Source organism: Neolamprologus multifasciatus, chromosome 12 (genome assembly GCF_963576455.1).
Source record: "Neolamprologus multifasciatus chromosome 12, fNeoMul1.2, whole genome shotgun sequence".
NCBI lineage: Eukaryota > Metazoa > Chordata > Actinopteri > Cichliformes > Cichlidae > Neolamprologus > Neolamprologus multifasciatus.
Genome location: NC_140450.1, coordinates 31,280,369 through 31,298,659, shown reverse-complemented (window position 1 = coordinate 31,298,659; position 18,291 = coordinate 31,280,369). Strand labels below are relative to the sequence as shown.

The 18,291-nt window shown below is 40.7% G+C and overlaps 1 protein-coding gene across 1 annotated transcript; it reads left to right on the top strand.

Annotated features, from left to right (window-relative positions):
• Positions 1-62: 62 nt before the first annotated feature.
• arhgap25 (Rho GTPase activating protein 25) lies at positions 63-17,820 on the top strand. Its single transcript, XM_085180424.1, has 11 exons — positions 63-2,403; positions 7,057-7,259; positions 9,338-9,425; positions 9,585-9,698; positions 11,865-12,069; positions 13,729-13,861; positions 13,989-14,062; positions 14,256-14,377; positions 14,755-14,909; positions 16,257-16,801; positions 17,218-17,820. The coding sequence occupies exons 1-11, from the start codon at positions 2,340-2,342 to the stop codon at positions 17,414-17,416; spliced, it is 1,902 nt and encodes a 633-aa protein (XP_085036550.1). The 5' UTR covers positions 63-2,339; the 3' UTR covers positions 17,417-17,820.
• Positions 17,821-18,291: the final 471 nt, after the last annotated feature.

Here is an 18,291-nt window from a genome sequence, read left to right as displayed (position 1 = left end):
GATCATTTCATAATCTGCAGACACATTTTGGTGGAATAAAGTGGGCCTTTGAGTCAGGGATACGCTGCTAAGATGCATTGTGGGAATTGTCTGGCTGTTTCATCCTCTGCTTTTCCACTTTTTCTTCCACTGTGCTGAGTTATTAAAGTTCACAGACAGATGGAAAATTAATCCACTCAGATTACCGGTGATTGTTCAGGTGAGAAGCCCTGTACACAAAAGACTTGGATGGTGTTTGTACACATTCATTGTTTTGTTTCATGTCTGTACTCATTGGACAAAACAGCAATATGAACATTCATGCAGTAGTCAGTGTAGCAGGGATATGATCACGGAGAGTAAGAAACGCATACTATTTATATTATTTATATATAAATATTTATTTATGTTGTCTGTGTGACAGCATGTCTCTATGCTAGCCATACAAATCAGCTGATACAGTAAACGACTGCTTTATTTCACCTTAAATTTCCCCACCCCCCCAAAAAACCCAAAAGTTATATTTTTAAGCAAAGCACTTTATTGCTACCCAGATTTAGATTGTGGCAATCAATTTATAAAAGGGTGATCCTTTTTTCCCATAGGAGCCATTGTGTAAACCCAGGCATGGCTTTATGTGTTGTGTCATTCCATTCATGATTTCCGTGCTGCATCCAGCTACTCTTCGTCTTTCTGAAGATGTTTTATTTAAGCAAACCGTTTGGAAAGTTACTATATTATACATTTATTAAGAGGCTGTTTAGGAAGACTATTTTGAGTGTTCTTTAGTATTTTTCTTAGAGGAATATTGAAAGTATTATTATTATTATTGCCATATAGGAAAAAGTGCAGAGATGACAGAAAGGTGTTTTCTTGCTGTGGCTTTATTAGTACATTTGGGTGTTTTTATTTAACCTTTTCCCTGATAGCCGTTGTATTTTCACTTCTGCGTGGAGTGTGACTTGAATCAGTGTGGAAACTCATTCTAGTAGGTTCCAGGTAGCTAGTGTCTCAGCAGAAATAGATATCTTGTGATTTTTGTTGGTTTTTTTTGTTTGTTTTTTGAGCCTCACTGTGTCGTTGTCCTTCGACAGTTTTTAAGCCTGCAGCTCTGTACTGCCATTTCACTGCCTGGTGTTGCAGACGGCCACTAGAGAGAGCTGGAACTCCTGTGCTGGGTGGATGGGTTTGACCCTTTCTGACTGCTGCTTGATACATTCCAGTAACCCCTGAAGTTGAGATTTGCTCACAAGCAGGTCATTTTTAAGAGATAATCATGCCACTTTCAAAGAGAAACCTGATTTTTGTTGGTTTTTTTTCCTTCTTCCCCTGTTTTCGGGGCACCTACAGTTGGATACGCCTCTGTGCTACTTTTATCAAGACAGTGCCACTTTGCTTTTTTGCATCCTGCTCAGTCAGGAGTCTCTTTGAAATAAAAAAAAGGAATGTATGGGAGAGATGTGTCTGTCCCACATGCTGTGTAGACTCCCCTCCTGCCTTGTGTTATATTTTGTGGTTTGAAGTTATTATACAGCTATATGATTTCACTATATAATTATTCAAATGTGCAATGGTTTGTGTTGCGTTGTACATTGTCTAGAGAAAAGCTGTACTCTTTTTGATGCGGAAATGTGCTTTGTCTTGTTTCAGAGAAAATTAAAAGGTATTTAAAAAAAAAGTGGTTACTGCGTGACTGGTTTCTTCCTTCTTGGGCTTCTTCCCCATTTAGTTGCATTTAGTTGACTTCCTTAAACCCAGCTGTGTAATAGTTGCTCACTTGTTTAATGATGGAGTATCAGTGCAGTCGGGAGTATTTTGTGGGCCACTGTGAGATGCCTAACCTTTCACCTTAGATGTAAAAATCAGCATTTACAACACCTCTGTAAATACTGACTTTTGCTTCAGTGAGGGCTGAGCTGTGAAGCAACATGCTCACTAAGGGAGTGACACCAAGAGGTACAAACCATTTCCTTTAAGAAGACGCCGGTGGCTTTTTTTTTCTCCCCCCTTCTTCTTCTTGTGACACCATCCAGCATTAACCACTTGAAGATTTCCCCACTACATGAAGCCCTGGAGCTTTTTGCACCTTTTAGTGAAACAACCTGGAAGCCATTTCTGCTGTAAGCTACCAGAACATGGAAGTAAAGGCAACCTGAGGGGACGCGTTGTGAACAGCTGAAAAAAAAAGAGAAGATTAACACACAGGAAGAAGGAAGTTTGATCTGCGAGATCTCCTCTTTCTCTGTGTGTGTTTGAGTGTGTGTGTATGCGTGTGTGTTTGTGTGTCTGTGTGCGTGTGTGTGCTCCGGCGAGGTGCATGTGCGAACTAAAACACTGACCCGTGGCATGAATGACGGACAATGTCTCTGAAACTACCTCGCAACTGGGACTTCAGCACCCTCAAGGCAGAGACAGCTCGCATAGGTAAGCAGGTGGCCGTGCTGCGTTCACTGACAGCCAGAGCAGATGCAAGGCTTTTACATTTCAAATTTTAGAAACGAAACAGTTTTGTTCTTATCTAATGACGTGTAAACTTTAAACTGACCAACTGACATTCCAAGAAATCAGGGCTCACATTCACATTTACACTGCAGGATCTGTACCTTGTACAACAAAGATTTGTACCTCGTAGAAGAAACAGTGGCCCTTTGATTTCTTTGCCTATAATTACATGCGGTATAACCAAAGAAGTCAAAGGTGGTTCATACTAGAAAACAAGCCGATAGCAAAGGCATAACAAGGGGGTTGTGTGGGTTTTTTAGCACAATGGCGAAGTTGACCACAGTTGCTTAACACCCCACTTTTTTTTGTTTTACACACCCCTCGTCGTAGACCATAGAATTCACGGTTTCAATTTACACAAAAAGCTTTAAGACTTTGCGTCACCTCTCTTGAGGGCCTCAGAGTAGCCCCCAGCGGCTGACCAAACAACCCTAATACAAGGATATATTTTTAAAGTGTACAGCGTGCTAGACCCACTGATACTGTGCTCAGCGGTGTTTGCACAGGGTGGAATCAGTGCAGTACTTAATGGTGTTTCCTCTCAGGTTTTCAAGGCACGACAGGTTAGCACAGACACTAGCAGTGACTAGATGAGTTTCTACAGTACAGTTGTACTATAATTTTTTAACTCTAATTTTTCTGCCATTGGTGTCAGCGTTGTTCAGTACTGTGGAAGGAAGTAGCTGCCTGAGCTGCATCTATTTTATCTGCCTCACATGGATATTAATATCCCAGACTTGCACCAGTATGGAAGTAGAACTTCCTCAATGCTGGTGACCCTTCATGATTCTCCTCATGCTGCCCTGAGATATCTTGTGTTAGGTAGTGGATGCTTCTTTTTCTTTTTGCTCTGGGACTGAAGTGATGCAGCCTTTCAACAGGAAACTGATGCAAGAGCTAAGTTCCTGTGGCTGTGTAACTTTGCCTACATACTGTATATGTAAGTGCAGGCTTGTATGATGTGCAAATGTCTGCACAGTCATACTGCATCTGTCCTTTAATAAAGTATTGTAAAGGTCGAACACACACCTTCAGAGTCAATGTTAATGATGAGGAATAAGGCATTTGACCCAAGTACTTACCAATCCTTTAACAAATGTCATATGTTGACATTTTTGAAGATGTTCTTATTTTACAGGATTAAATGAGAACATTGAACGCCTCTCGATTAAATATGAAGCTTCAGACTGAAGGCGTTTAACTTGTGTTACAAAGGAAGAACTTGCAGAGCCTCTGAAAGTCCTAAAGTACAGACATTTAAATTGGGCACCAGCAAGCTAAAACTGCATTGCATAACTTCTCTGTGTATGGTCTAAGGAGCTTGGAAAGAAAAGTGTCTGGACTTCTTTAAGTTGAGAGGTGAAACGTCTTCAAGCAACTTAAAGAAGTCCAGACACTTTTCTTTCCAAGCTCCTTAGACTACGATGACCTGGATGACTGAGAACCTTCACAGACATATTCTCTGTGTATGGCATCCAAAGTCCTCAGAGACATATAGTACTTTACTAAAAGTCTTTAGCCACCCCTTATTTCTTTGAATTTTGCAAGTAAAAGTGCAGTTCTACTGAAAAATGTGCAAACATTACATAGATTTATACAGTTTGGCATGACTTTCACAATAGGCATCAACATAGCTTGAACTGTCTTAGGCAGCTTTCTAATTTTTTTAAGCAGTCTTCAGGAATTCTCTAGACTTCTTTAAGGACATTTAATGTTGGCTGCTTTTTGTTCTGCTCCCTACATAATTCCAAGGTCAAGATAATTCCACACTGATTCAATAATGTGGCCATCCGGCACGGGGAGACCAATCCATGACTGATAGCGTCATGTTTCTAGCTAAAAGGACTTAGGGAATCACCTTGTTGGTGAAATATACTGTTTTGTGCCTGTCAGGGTGAGTTATCTTTGGCATTTGTCATATATTCAATAAAAAATGGGAACAAATCCTATGTTTCTGTGGCAGGCCTGCAGAGAAGTGCCTAATGCAACATTTAAAATTGGTTCTGTTATATCTACACACAACTGTGGTTCATCCCTGGAATTAAGTTCCTTTTTTATGCTGGAATTACTCATAGGTCAGTGTTATGTGGATTAATAAAAATAGGTTCACGGACTGGACTCTAACGTCAGAGAGTTATTGCTCAAGACCAAATTACAAGGAAATTCGGCTCCTTGAAAATAGAATATAAAGAAATGAGAGGAAGAAATAATACCAATAATAATAATAATATAATTAGCAAGTTTGAAGGGTTTCATGTCTCTCTGTTGAGTATGAAGTTTAATCCGGTTGTTAAGTGATGACGTGACAAATCCTACTTCCGGGCCTAAAGTAGTCTGCGTTTAATATGGCTTTTGTGTTGTTAACATGTTTAATGTTTTGTATTTTCTTCTATTTAATCTCAAAAAGCTCCTAAAACAGTCAGTGATCACTGTTGACCTCCCTCGGCTTTTATTACCGCTAATCATTTATTTAAGCTCAGTTTTTAAAACCTTAGGATGTAACTACAGCCCAGCCCATGCAGCACTATATGAATGACTAACATCCTATTGTGGATGGATTATCTCAGTTGTTCTCCTGCTGAAATTTGATCCTTTTACAGCATCCTGCCATGCGATTACATTTGTTCCTGACCACCGAGAACACTCACGTTAACTTTTATCGAGTGGAAAAAAAGTTAGCTTGTTTATATTATGCTAACATAGCTGTGTCGCTAGCGGTCACGTAGCACATCATTATATACCAGCTAGCCAAACTTTAGTAACCCTACAAACGTCACTGCTGTTTAGTTTTCTGTCTTTATTTATGTTGGAAGTGATAACAGAGCTGTACGTTTTAATTTGTTTCCAAAACCCCACAGTCAGGACATGCTATATTGTATTTAGATAGAAGCTAGCGAGCTAACTTCCTGCTAACTTCTAACTCCGTTAAATGTCATAAATTCTGTTTTCATGGATGCCTGGATGTTAAACTCAATTGTTACACCTGGTAGAGCAGAACGCTGATCATTTTATTAAAGATGAAAGACATTAGACAGTTTTTCAACTCTCAGTAATGCCATAGTGATCGTTTGATATATGGACCTGCAGTGGAGTTTAGGCCCAGACATGGCTAGTGACGTCAGACTTAACGACCGGATTGAGAGCCAGTTAGCTTATTAGCATTAGCAAGCTTTGTTTGCTAATGCTTTGCCAGGATAAAGATTAGGGAAAAAGGTTAACCTGGCTCTACAGAGAGTTAAACTATAAATGTCACTGCTACACTGTAATATATCGGCATTTACAACAATTTCCAGTTAATAAAAAACAAGCAAACAAAGCCAGTTAAAAAACCATGATCTGGGACAAGCTAGCTTTTGTCCCATCTTCTGGTTTCATGCTTGGTGGTGTCTTACTTCTATTTAGCGCAAAACTATAAGAATGAGATCAATTTTCTCAGCTAGCTTATGGCAACAACATATAAAGTATTCTTTGAAAAGAATCAGGCTTTTAAAGTAAAATATTTATTGTAAGTATTTGTTTGGTCATACTTTTATCCGGTCTGATCACAAGCCGTCATAAAACGAGGCTAGGCACGTACATTTATTGATGGTAGTCACATTTATACACTTGAGCAGAATTATGAAACTCTTCACAGTCTGTGTAAAACTGAGCATCATACTTCCCCGAGTCCATCTTGACTTGAAAGTGTTGGATTTATCGCAAATATCTTCTAAATAGTGGTTATTGGACACATCTCTGAGGTGCTGTGGAAATCTGGCTAGTCACGATATGAAGTGACATTAAAGGAACTGTATGTTTGTCAGCTGAGGGTGGGGTGTGACATCAGTCGATGTGTGTGGGCTCACGTTTCCTCAACTTTAACTTTCCACTAATCAGGGTGGTGCTATTAAAACGAGACCAAAGGACTCTAAAGCTTGTAGGTGGAGACCTTCAAAGTGTACCAGGCCTCCGGCAATGATGTGGCTACTTCCTGTTTACCCCACTGTGGCCCTTCTTCTTCTCTTTTTACTCTGTCATCTTGCCTAACAAGACACAGAGAATTAAAGAAACACTGAGAAAATGGGCTCAGTCTCAGTCCAGCTATCTCTGGTCCTACCTCGCTGTCTGGGACTCAAACCGTCTGTGGTTTAGTCTGTGCTCACTAGGCCGCCTACACGTCACCTTTGTTCTTTCATCACTCCTCGTGCCCTCTAGTGTCACAGGTGATGTGACATTATCTGTCCATAACTTAACCACTAACCTTTCCATCATATTGTTTGGTGGTCAGTCTACTGCTATTTATGTTAGTACAATCACAGCTGCATTCATGCACCTTCCACAGGAAACTGGTCAGCTTAGACCAGCAGTTTCCTGTCAGCTTGAAACGCAATAGCTGAGGAACAAAAATAGTATACAGCGAGCTGCTGTCTCAGCTCTGATAGGCTGATGCATATTCATATCAAAAAAGAGGAAGTGCTCTGCTGAAGTTGAGTACTGCTGATGTTTTGGTAATATTTCATTGCTCTGGCTGTGACACAGCACGCTGCGCGCTGTTCTTGACATTTTTACAAGCTGCCTCCTTGTGGTGTTTGGCAGCGCGGTCCAAGAGTGTGATACCTGGAGAGGGAGGCCCAGGCCAGGGCTCGCCGCGCTCCTACAGGTCCATGGAGAGGCCGCTGAAGGCCGGCTGGCTGAAGAAGCAACAGAGATCTTTAGTGAAGAACTGGCAGCAGCGCTACTTTGTTCTGAGAGGAAGCACTTTGACTTACCACAAAGATGATAAGGAGACTACTGTCCAGGTAAGGCTGACCTTACCAGATTAATCCAGATTTTCAAAATTATTCATTTCTATATCCACTTTGGCCTTTGTTAGAATAAAATCACTTCCAAAACAAGTCATTCACATGTTATATATATTTATATATTTAAAAGAAGTTCTTATGATGACAAGACATCAAAGTTATTTCCATGTCCCAGTTTCTTATTGAAGCTATGCTTCTTTCATGCAGTGGTTAAGCGTGGAGATAAGCACAGATAAAACCGAATCATCATTCCTGTCACATAAACTTGCTATTTTTGCAATAAATGCATTTATTCATAATTAAATGCACACGTTTGTAGAAGAATCCATCCGTTAATAAGAAATGTGTCTTTCATCAAGTCTAATTAAGACCACAAACTTACTGCTAGCTGTGTGGCTAACCTTACACATTTCCTGTAGAGAAAACAACTGATGCAGGAAGCCTCACATGAAAGACCTTCTGCCATTGAAAGAATTTTAATATTGCAGATTTATGTTTGATTTAAAGCCATATTTTGCATGTATACATCTGTAACGTTCATCTCTGAAAAAGCTAAGATTTGTTGGTATGCTGTAGATCTGTCTGGGCCAAAAAGCAAACCTTCAGGAAGATGATGCCATAAATAATTACATGTTTTATATTGTAATAGACGGCTTAACCTGTACTGTAACCGCAAACGCTCAAAGAAATAAAAAAGTCATGTGAGAAAAAGTATCTTAAAAATCTTAAAAAAACTTAAAAAAACTGGAATTCCTTTAAAATGTCTTCCTTCCTTTGAGTTGCATAAAGAGGTTATTTATATTTACACAAACTCATCAGTGCCTAAACGTAAAATGTTGCTCCGTTTATTTCTAATGTTTCAGCGTTAGCTGAACGCTATTACCAATGGAATCATTGGCTAAAAGCCAGCCAACCAACATCTGCTTGTCTGCCACAGTCAGCACTTTCCACTGATGTCCACTGATGTTGTAGTGTCCTGTGTGGGTGTGTCAGGGAAGTTCCAGATTTGGACATTAGCTGAAATACCAGGCATCAGTTCCACTTGCAGCTCAGATGCTCAGGTTCTGTTTTATCTGCCTTCATGTCAGGATCGCAAAGCTGACACTAAGTGTGCAGTGACTGATGGATGGATCGATAGCTGCTATGTTAGCAGAAAGAAGTGTGCACAGTCACACTCTGCTCTGCTCTGCTCAATAAAGACCTGCGCTCCAAACCTCAACCCATTATTCTGATGCTTATCTACGTCTATCACTGCTTGTCATGCAATTGAAAAGACTCATTTGCATTCTCATTTCGAATAGTTACATTATGGTATTTTGCAAAGGTGCATGATTAAATTACTCATCACCGTCTATAGCAATTGAATACTACTATACTGCTTAAAATCCTACTGGAATTGAACTTCTTAATAAGGTAGTTGAGTCGACTTAATGAGCACTTTGTAACTGAACCGTAACTACATGTTGGTATTCATTATAAAATGAAGGCAAGCAAATTATTATTATTGTCTGAGCTCTGAAAACGTAGTTTTGTTTGCAGCGAAACTGGTGTAGCAAAAAGTGGTCAAAGTTATCAACCATATCAAGGTGTGAAACATGAAGAAACAAAGCAGCGTTTTATTTCCTTAGATATAAAATGTAATTAGGACTGCATGTTGCCAGCTGTAGCTGCTCCTAACCTCTTCTGTTGTAAGTGATTTGTCTCCTGCAAAAGCCCAAAATTGAGGATTTACTCCAAAAGCCTTCTGTTTTAATAATGTTTTAGTTTTAATACTTAGGGGGGTTGAGGGTAATGGGAGATAGAGGAAGTGAAAACAGAGGCTAGGGCTGTTAGTTCTCTGTCATAAACAGTGAACATTAATGCATCCTTAAACTACATCAGCTTGTAAGCATTTAAATAGTAATAATAAGCAACAAAAGCACCTGTTTAGGCCTTCCCACTGCTCACACTGCATGGATACCAACTGCTTTTTAAAGGGTAAATGTAAGTATGTGTGTGAATTGCGCTGGTTGGTTCTTGGCAATGAAGGACTTTACAATTCTGAGCGTGTTTGTGTTTTGTGATCTGGCCTGCAGGGAGTCATCCAGATGCGCTTCAGTAAAGTTAACGAACTCCCCCCGAATTCAGATGACCCTGGAAAGTACCTCTTTGAGATCATACCACGTACGTAACACACTCAACACTCACAATTGAGACCTTACATGATATTTTTACTCCAAGACCTAAAGAGGATTTTTTTAGGGGAATCCCTTCATTGTCATTGGGCAGCAGAAACCTTTTTATATTTCCTGTTATATTTCTTGTTTCCTGTTTGTTTGACAGGCTCGAGTGGAGACAGAGAGCGATGTCCCCATGTCTTGATGGCAAACTCCCAGAGTGACATGGAGGAGTGGGTGCGCACCTTGCGCAGAGTCATCGGAGCGCCAACAAGTGGAGGTTCAGTAAAATCTGTCACAGATTATTAAACTGAAACAATCCTGTTTGACTAATGAAATTAAAAACTTGGACGTTGTCGGCAAATTCAGCTGAGATAAGTGGACTAACAGTGCTCTCATATTTGACCTTTGACAACGTGATGCTACAGTCAGCTGCTGTTTAGCTTAGCTAATCAAAAGGAATGGAAACAGAGGAAAACAGCTAGCCTGGCACCGTCCAAAAGTAAAACACTTAATCAAACAAAAAAACTAAAAAAAACATCCATGTCAGCAAGGCTTAGCTAAGCTTCGTGTAAAAGAGGAAGTCATCAATCTAGCTAGTAGTCAAAACATATTACCTACCCATAAAAACACAATATTTCAAAATATTTGAATCAGAATCAGAATACTTTATTGGAAATTATTTTCCATTACAGTGCTCCATTATAAACAAACATTAACAAAGACAGACAATACACTAACTAAGAATAGCACAATATAAACAAGCATATATATACATAAAAGTCACTTATTAATTAATAGCCAAAAAAAACATTTGCTATAACAACGTGATATTTGTTTTAATGTCTTGTATTAGTAGTGTTTGAAGGTAGATTAGCCTTGGCTAGAGCCTAGCATCAGACAGAGTCAAACCAGCTGTTTTCTCATGTCCGTCAGTAAATCCTTGCAGTTTTGACAGAAACCCTGAAAATGGGAAACATTTTAATGCATTATGATTGTTGCCAATGATTCTCTGCATTCTCGTGTTCATGAAATATGAAGCTCACAAAATGAAAAAAGCTTTGTCAGACTAAAATAACACAACAATGGTCAGTCTTTAGTTCCCCAAGCTATGGATGCCAAATCCATAAGAGTAAACTCACCGAGGATAACAGAGAAGTCAGTATTGCTGGGGCAGTTTTGCTTGCATTTGACTTACTATTACACTTCATCTGCAGTAACAAATAGTAATAATGAAAGTCATTTTCAGAGCAAGTGCACTGCGTTTTCTGACGAGTATCCATGTGGGGCTAAAAGAAAGAGAACAGCCAGCATGACAGTTGCTAAATCGAGGACATCCACTCAGAGTTACACAATTTCTCTGTTTCATTTGACAAACTAGGCCATTTTTAATTTGATTCACTTGCACAATTTCAGGTTCAAAGGGCCATGCATAGCTTCATAGCCACTCTGAAGGAGGCTGATGCATGCTAATAGATAATTGTTTACCACGATTTCACAGTTCCTATATTGTATGGCGAAACATAATTGTAAAAATTAAGCAATTATAAGATAAGATCATCTTTATGATTAAAAGATATATATAGTATATGCAATGTAGAGTCAAATGGGGTCAGAGGAGTGTATAGAGACCTGCTGTAGTAAAGTTCAAAGTGGGGACGGATCATATGTTCTTCAGAGAAGACACATTTGACGCTTGTAGAAGGTTTAGTTGCAGCTGTAGAAGCTGTAGCACTTCTAGAAGGGTGTGGGTAAAAGAAAAGGAATGACCAGGCTGAGAGGAATCATTGACTACTGCAGGCTTTCTGCTGGAGTCTGCCAGTGTAGATGTTCGTGATGGGGGCTTAGTGTGCTTCTGCTTCTCTCACCACCCGCTGCAGGTTTTTTCTGTCCTCCACTGGACAACAGTAGGTCAGGAGGCAGTTTTAGTTATCTTAGTTCTATAATTTCACGACAACAAAGTGTGATATTATTGCAATGACAGTTCAAATACCAAATATCCATAAATATCCTACTGTAGAGTAGTCATGTTATTAAAGGTCTACACATTTATATCTGTGAGTGATATTCACAGGCTAATTTTACTTAACAGCTTCATTAGTAGGCAAAAATATTGTTGCAGCTCAATCCAGATTTTTAGAGCCAAAAGATTATAGTGGTGTAATTTAAAATGCAGTAATATTGGGTTTTTCTGCTGGTCTTTAACCTGCCCAGTATAAAGTCTGTGTGATGTGTCAAGTCAGATCATGTTAGTGTGAAAACTGAGCAGTTCATATTTGAGTGCATTCACGCTCCTGTACTCGAAACTATGGAGTATTTCTAGTAATGTGTTTGAAACAGACTATTTCCTGCTGTGTGCAAATTTAATATGACAAAATGACAATAGCTGCTTTATAAATCATTTGTCTAACTATGCCAAATATCTTTGCTCTCCGTATGTCTGCAGTGTTTGGAAAGAGTCTCATGGACACTGTGACATACGAGCAGCGCTTCGGACCTCAAATGGTCCCAATCCTGGTGCAGAAGTGCGTGGAGTTCATCAAAGAACATGGGCTGGACGAAGAGGGGATCTTCCGCCTCCCTGGTCAGGATAATGCTGTCAAACAGTTCAGAGATGCCTTTGATGCAGGAGAGAGGCCCTCTTTCCCCAGGTAATGACCTCACTATTCTCTCTATAGTCATTCAAGACATGGGAGATATGAGATTATCATTGCATCTGACCCTGGAAAACTGAGCACATCTTCGAGCTTCCATAGGAATTATAGGGTAGGGTGAGTGGCAGCCAGGTGCTGCTAATCAAATGAACTTGATTAACTGATTATCAGCAAGTGTGAGCACCTCTGTAAATGCAGAAACTTTGGAGCATTCAGGTGTGTTAACACAATACCACAATCTTCCCAGGACTAAAGCGAATAATGGCCCGATTGTATTGGCCAGATGTGCGCCAACGGTGCGAGTCCTGCCCTGAGTGTCAGCTGGTGACCCTACATCTCGGTCTCTACAGGCCTCAGTTAGCATATTATATGTTGAGAACACAACATAACGAGTATGGCTGCTTGAAAGTGTTCTCAGGAGAAAGCCTCTTCTCTCTAAAAAGTCCTCGGTTGCACATCCCAGCTTTGCAAAGTTGCATCTGAAACAACCCCTTCTGCAACAATGTGGAGATGTTTCGCCATGTTTGGTGGAGGGGTGATGACTTGGGCTTGTTTTATTGCCACTTGTCCCGGGCACCTTGCAGTCATTGAGTCAACCATAGTCTCCTCTGTATACCAAAGTATTCTAGAGCAGCAGGTAAAACAGAAAAGAATGAAGGTGTTGCAGTGGCAAAGACCAGATCTCAACACTACTGAAATGCTTGGCAGGACCTTAACAGAGCTGTGCATAAACGAATACCTGCAAACCTTAATGAAGTTAAACAATGTAGTAAAGAAGAGTGGCCAAAATGTCTTCACAATGATGTGAAAGATTGATAAATTACTTCACGTTTTGTTACTATATAAGCTAATGAATCATTAGGTGCATTTAGCTCATCACAGCAGTCCCGTGAAAAGGTCAGCAGCATGAATTTCATATAGAATTCACAGGAAATAGTGAGTGTAAAGTTGTTATGACACAAATTAATTATCACATCTTAAAGAAACTTTAAGACACAGTAAATGTGCTTCAAACAAATTTAGCTGTCTCGATAAGAGCCACTTCCATAAAAGGAGACAAATATCCTAACCTCAATCAATCAACAGCATCAGCTCTTTTTTTTTCTTCTTCTTCTGAGAAAGCAAGGAGAGATGAGAGAGATGTAGTGAGAAGCTGATAGATTTGTGTCTGCTCAGAGCTGAGGGTGATACCACATCCTGTTCTGGCAGGCACAGGGGAGGATGCCTTTATTACTCAACATCACAAGCTCCTCTGACAGAAAATCGTAGATGAAAACATCCATTTAACTTAACTTGCTTGTTTCTCTGTAATCTAATGTGAGCAGAGTCAGGGAACATGAGTTTTGAGCCAACCGACAGCTACTTTGCAACAAAAATCAAAGGCAAGGCCTCGAGTTTCCCTCTTGAACTGCACTCTTGTCACAGTTACAACAGCAAACAAGAGACCCAGACCCTGTTTGTGCTACACACCACCATGTCAAGATTATTTGTGCGTCCAAGAAAATATTTACACATATCTTAGTGTGATTGAAAGCATAATTGTGCAAAGCCTTTCATGATGTGCAGATAAACTCAAGAGCTTCCACACCAGTCAGCCAATCTGCATCCCTATGGTTTATTCTCGCTGGGTAATGAGTATCGTTTAAATTGCCACAGCGACACAGATGTCCACACGGTGGCGTCACTACTCAAGCTGTACCTGCGGGAGCTTCCTGAACCTGTGGTCCCCTGGAGTCAGTACCAAGACTTCCTGAACTGTACCAACTTCCTGGACTCCACCAGCTCTGAGGTGCACTTAATTTAAACACACTGCAAGATGAATACAGAGCTGAGCGTACACGTGGACAAGAAGTGGATATCCTCTGATGTTTTGAGCGTATGTATCCTTTAAACTGGTTGCTTGCATGTGTTTTCAGGGCTGGGAGAGGTTAAACAAAGAAATTGCTCTGCTCCCCAGAGTAAACTACAATCTTCTCAGCTACGTTTGTCGGTGAGTAGATGCTGAAGGACGTCATTACATCCAAACTTGAAAATAGCTTAATATGTTTAAAAGAAAGACACCCGTACATCTACCAGATCCTACAGAGACCCTCTGGTCCATCACCCCAGTATTGTTTTGAGATCAACCTCTCGATCTGAGACATAGTATCCTGTGTCTGGTTACGTGTCCTGTTGTTTTTCAGGTTCTTGTTTGAGGTACAGCAACACTCCAAGGTGAATAAGATGAACGTGGAGAACTTGGCAACTGTGATGGGCATCAACCTGCTCAAACCTCAGATAGAAGATCCTATCACTGTGATGAAGGGTGAGGACACACAGCTCACTGATGTACCTGTTTTGGTTCATCTCAAAAGACCCCGGTTTCAGCTGTGTTTCTGTTAGATATATTGGGCAACAACAAGAGACAACAACAGTGTGTTTGCTCAGATAAACCAGTCTTGGTGTACCATTTAGATACTTTTGTAATATTTAGCACATCTACTTCTAAGTAGATTCTACCTCTGCTTGTTTTCGGTTCCTTTTTTCAGCCAGTGATCTCATGTCTCTGTAACGATCTGTGTGAACTGCATAAACCCATCCAAGTAAATATTGAAGACTGAAGAAAGTGTATCAAAAATGAGAATAAAAGCCAAAAGATAAGAGCTTTTGATCATAATCTTTTCACGTTTCTGTTCTTCACAGCGACTCCTCAGATCCAGAAGCTGATGACGGTGATGATCAGACAACATGAGACTCTGTTTCCTCTTTCCAAAGATGTGCTTCCCCCCTCTCCTTCAAACAAGGCAGAGAGCCAGAAGAATGCTCCCCGAAGCTTTGTGGGCTGGGAGTCTGCAGAGGTACGAGCCTCCAGCCGCACATTAGGCTTTCGCAACGAGCTTGTTAGTGTGTCAAAATGACACATTATTTTACTGAAATTTGAATTTATAAAAGATTTAAACTAGCTTTTTCATAAGAATTTATATATGTGACAAACAACAGAGCTAGTTTATTAACAAAAGCGGCTACAGAACAATGACAATTACCAGGTGGCTGGTTGATGTTGGGAAATACTTATCACTCATCGTGACATCGATAAACATAAACACTCGTATAAACATACGAGTGGATCCAGGAGATTGTTCATGTAGCACAGTGATTATTTGGCACAGCTACTCCACACTGTGAAGAAACCCTGGGACCAGGAGGAGAGACTGGGAGGATCAGGAAGAATAGCTGGCTTCAAAATCTGCCAAATCAAACACACAGATCTGTCCTCTGTGGTGGCCTCTTGTGAATAAGGGAGCAGCTGATAGAAGCTTTATGTCAACTAAGTACACAAGGATCGTGGTGATGCGGTAATGGTTGAGCTGTTGAGGTGACAGGACATACATGTTTGTACCTTAGACAAAGCTGGGCTAGCTCTCCATTCTCTTTTTAGTTTTCCAGCCTTCTCATGTAAAGAACAAAGAAACAGTGGAATTCCACTCAGACGTGATCCTGCTGCTGTCGTTTTGTCTTTTATTTGCAGGTCACATCTTATGTGTTCATATGTGTTTAATGTGTATGTATTTGGTTTGATGGGACTTATTCTGCTCATTCTCTGCTCTATATGTTATTGTTGGACACTGCTAGGGTAGCTTTGCATGATTAACTAATCAGAATAATCCTCGTCTCTCTCATGCATGACTTTGGTGAGGCCTTACATTGTCTGGACTTGTCTTTGCTCCTTTTCCTCTTAATTTAAGTCAGCTTTCTCTTGATTGGCTGCCCCTCGTGAACAACAGGTTTAAACAGGAAACGAGTTAAAGCCTGAGCTGTGTGCTTGAGAGGATGTTAGGGATGCCCACTGTCACTGAGATCATATAGAACAAAGAGTAGAAAACTTAGGATTAGTTGTGCTTTAAGGCGGAACTAATGGGGCTCCTAATGAATAAATAAATAATGCAGATGGAGACATCCAGATCGACTCTGGTGTTAATTCCTGTGTCTCTGTATGCTACATGACATGTAAGACTGTGACTGTTATTATGCTAATGGTTACTAATGGTTTTCTTACTGGTAAATTGACCGAGAGGTAGAGTACTTTTGCTACATGGATACATTTGAGGATGGTAATAGCTTAATAAGAAATTTAGGCCTATGTTGTCAGCAAATAGCAAATCTCTGTATGTGTAATCAGTCTGTGTTGTCTGTGTTTGTGTCAGATGGGTGACGCATGTCTGTCTGAGTCTCCGGAGGAGGAGGACAATGACAGTCCGGGTCCACTCAGGGGAGACCACAGCCCCAAAACCTCGCTGCAGGAACCTCTGTCTCCTTCTGTAGATGACTGGCTGGGAAGCCCCCGCAAACGCACCCAAACCCTCCCCACCTTCAACTGCCCGCTCACCGGGATGGCAGCCAAGACCGAAGCCCTCAACAGGTGGAGTCGGATCCAGGAGAGCACAGACGAGAAGAGCGCCACGCTGTCAGAGGACATTTTTAAAATCCTAGACCTGCGAACGTCAGGATCATTTTTCGGGGGGTCTACAATGAGTAACAAAGAGGAGGAGGACAGATTGACCACTCGGAGGGGGAGTGAGAATTTAGTTTCTTCCACTTCTGTGCCACAAACCCCTGAAAGTGACTTCCAGTCTCCCCGGATGCTCTCTAATCAGAAGAGTGTAGACACCACACCAGTGAGCAGTCCTCTTCCACAGGTCAACAGCTTGCCAGAGCTGAAGAAAGACCCTGGGCAGCCACTTCTAGACAGGTGAGATTAGCAAAAGAGTCACATGGACGCCCTGACCCACCATTTCAGTCACTAAACACTAATTTTCCTAAAATGAAATGTTTTAGAAATACTGAAATGAAATGCTCAATTTCTACCCCGAAACTGTAGAGTGTAGATGTGCTGTTGCAGAACATTTAGAGCCTGGATTCAATGTGAGAGAATCTTATATGAGCAAAGCAGACCCTGGAGTATAATAAACATAAATTGTACTAGATTCCTGGAAACTTAAAACGAGTTTATTTATACTGGAAGTCCATGTGTTCACACAAAACTGACGTAAGTTATTTGGAGGGAAAACTGCCGGTGCAGAAACTCTTCCTGGCACAGCTTAGCTTTTCTTTTGACTTTCTTACTGCACATGTGAACCTGTTTATGTCTGTCATTGCCTCTTGCAGTTTGCAGCAGGAGAACAAGGAACTGAAGGCCACCGTGGCAGAGCTCCAGTCGGCCCTGGAGGCTGAACGCCGCCGTGTGGCCGCTCTGGAGATCTGCCTAAAAAATGCAGAACGCAGCAGAGACGAGGCCCAGAGACGCAACGGCGAGCTGCAAAGAGACATTCAGCAGTTCCTCATGAGAGAGAAAGCTCCTACTTAAACGTAATTCTGAGATTCACTTACATGTGGATTTATGATCCTGTTAACAAGGGAAGCCTCATCCATGAACACGGGAACTGGGAGTCACCGTTTGGTCCTATAGATAAATTATTGACTATTATATTTGTGTTTATTTTAAGGACATGTTTGATCCTCCCGTTTGCAACAGTTACGTCACTGTATGAATTGCCTTCATCTGGTGTAACTGAACAGAACTCATTTACATGAATTACTTGCATGGGAATCTAGGGTCAGGCATCAACTCTGCTCAAACCCTTTGATCCGAAGGATAACGGGACTTTAACTAATATGAATGTTAGAGAGTACAAAGAGTGTGTGTCATTCAAACATGTTTCATTTCAGTGGTAAATTAATAAAGTTGCACAAATTGAAATGTGTCTGTCGATGCGCAAAATTATCTTACAGCTCATTCAAGCTTTTTTGTACCAATATGTGTTGTGTTACCCCCACAGTTCAAACAAATTAATAACAGAAAACAGAAAAAAAATCTTTCTCGAGGAACGTTAAGGAACATTGGGACAGATACATGGCTGGAAAAATTATTTGAACTTCAAAAAAGTGTCAATCCCGAGACTCTGTAACTCCCATTAAAACCTCTAAGGTCTGTTTAGCTAACTCCGCCCTTCATCAGCACAGTACAGGAGGTTAGGTTTCATCTAACTCTCCGTCAAAAGGGGTTAAAAATGGGGGCGTGGCTGCTTTAACTGGCACACCGGATGGTACAAACAGATGCAGCCAATAGGTAGGCGATCATAACATCACTCGGGCCAAGAGAGGACTGGACGATGTTATGAAACAAAAGATGGCTACATTCATCTTTAATATACAAGCTATGAGAGAAGCAAACTGTTCAAG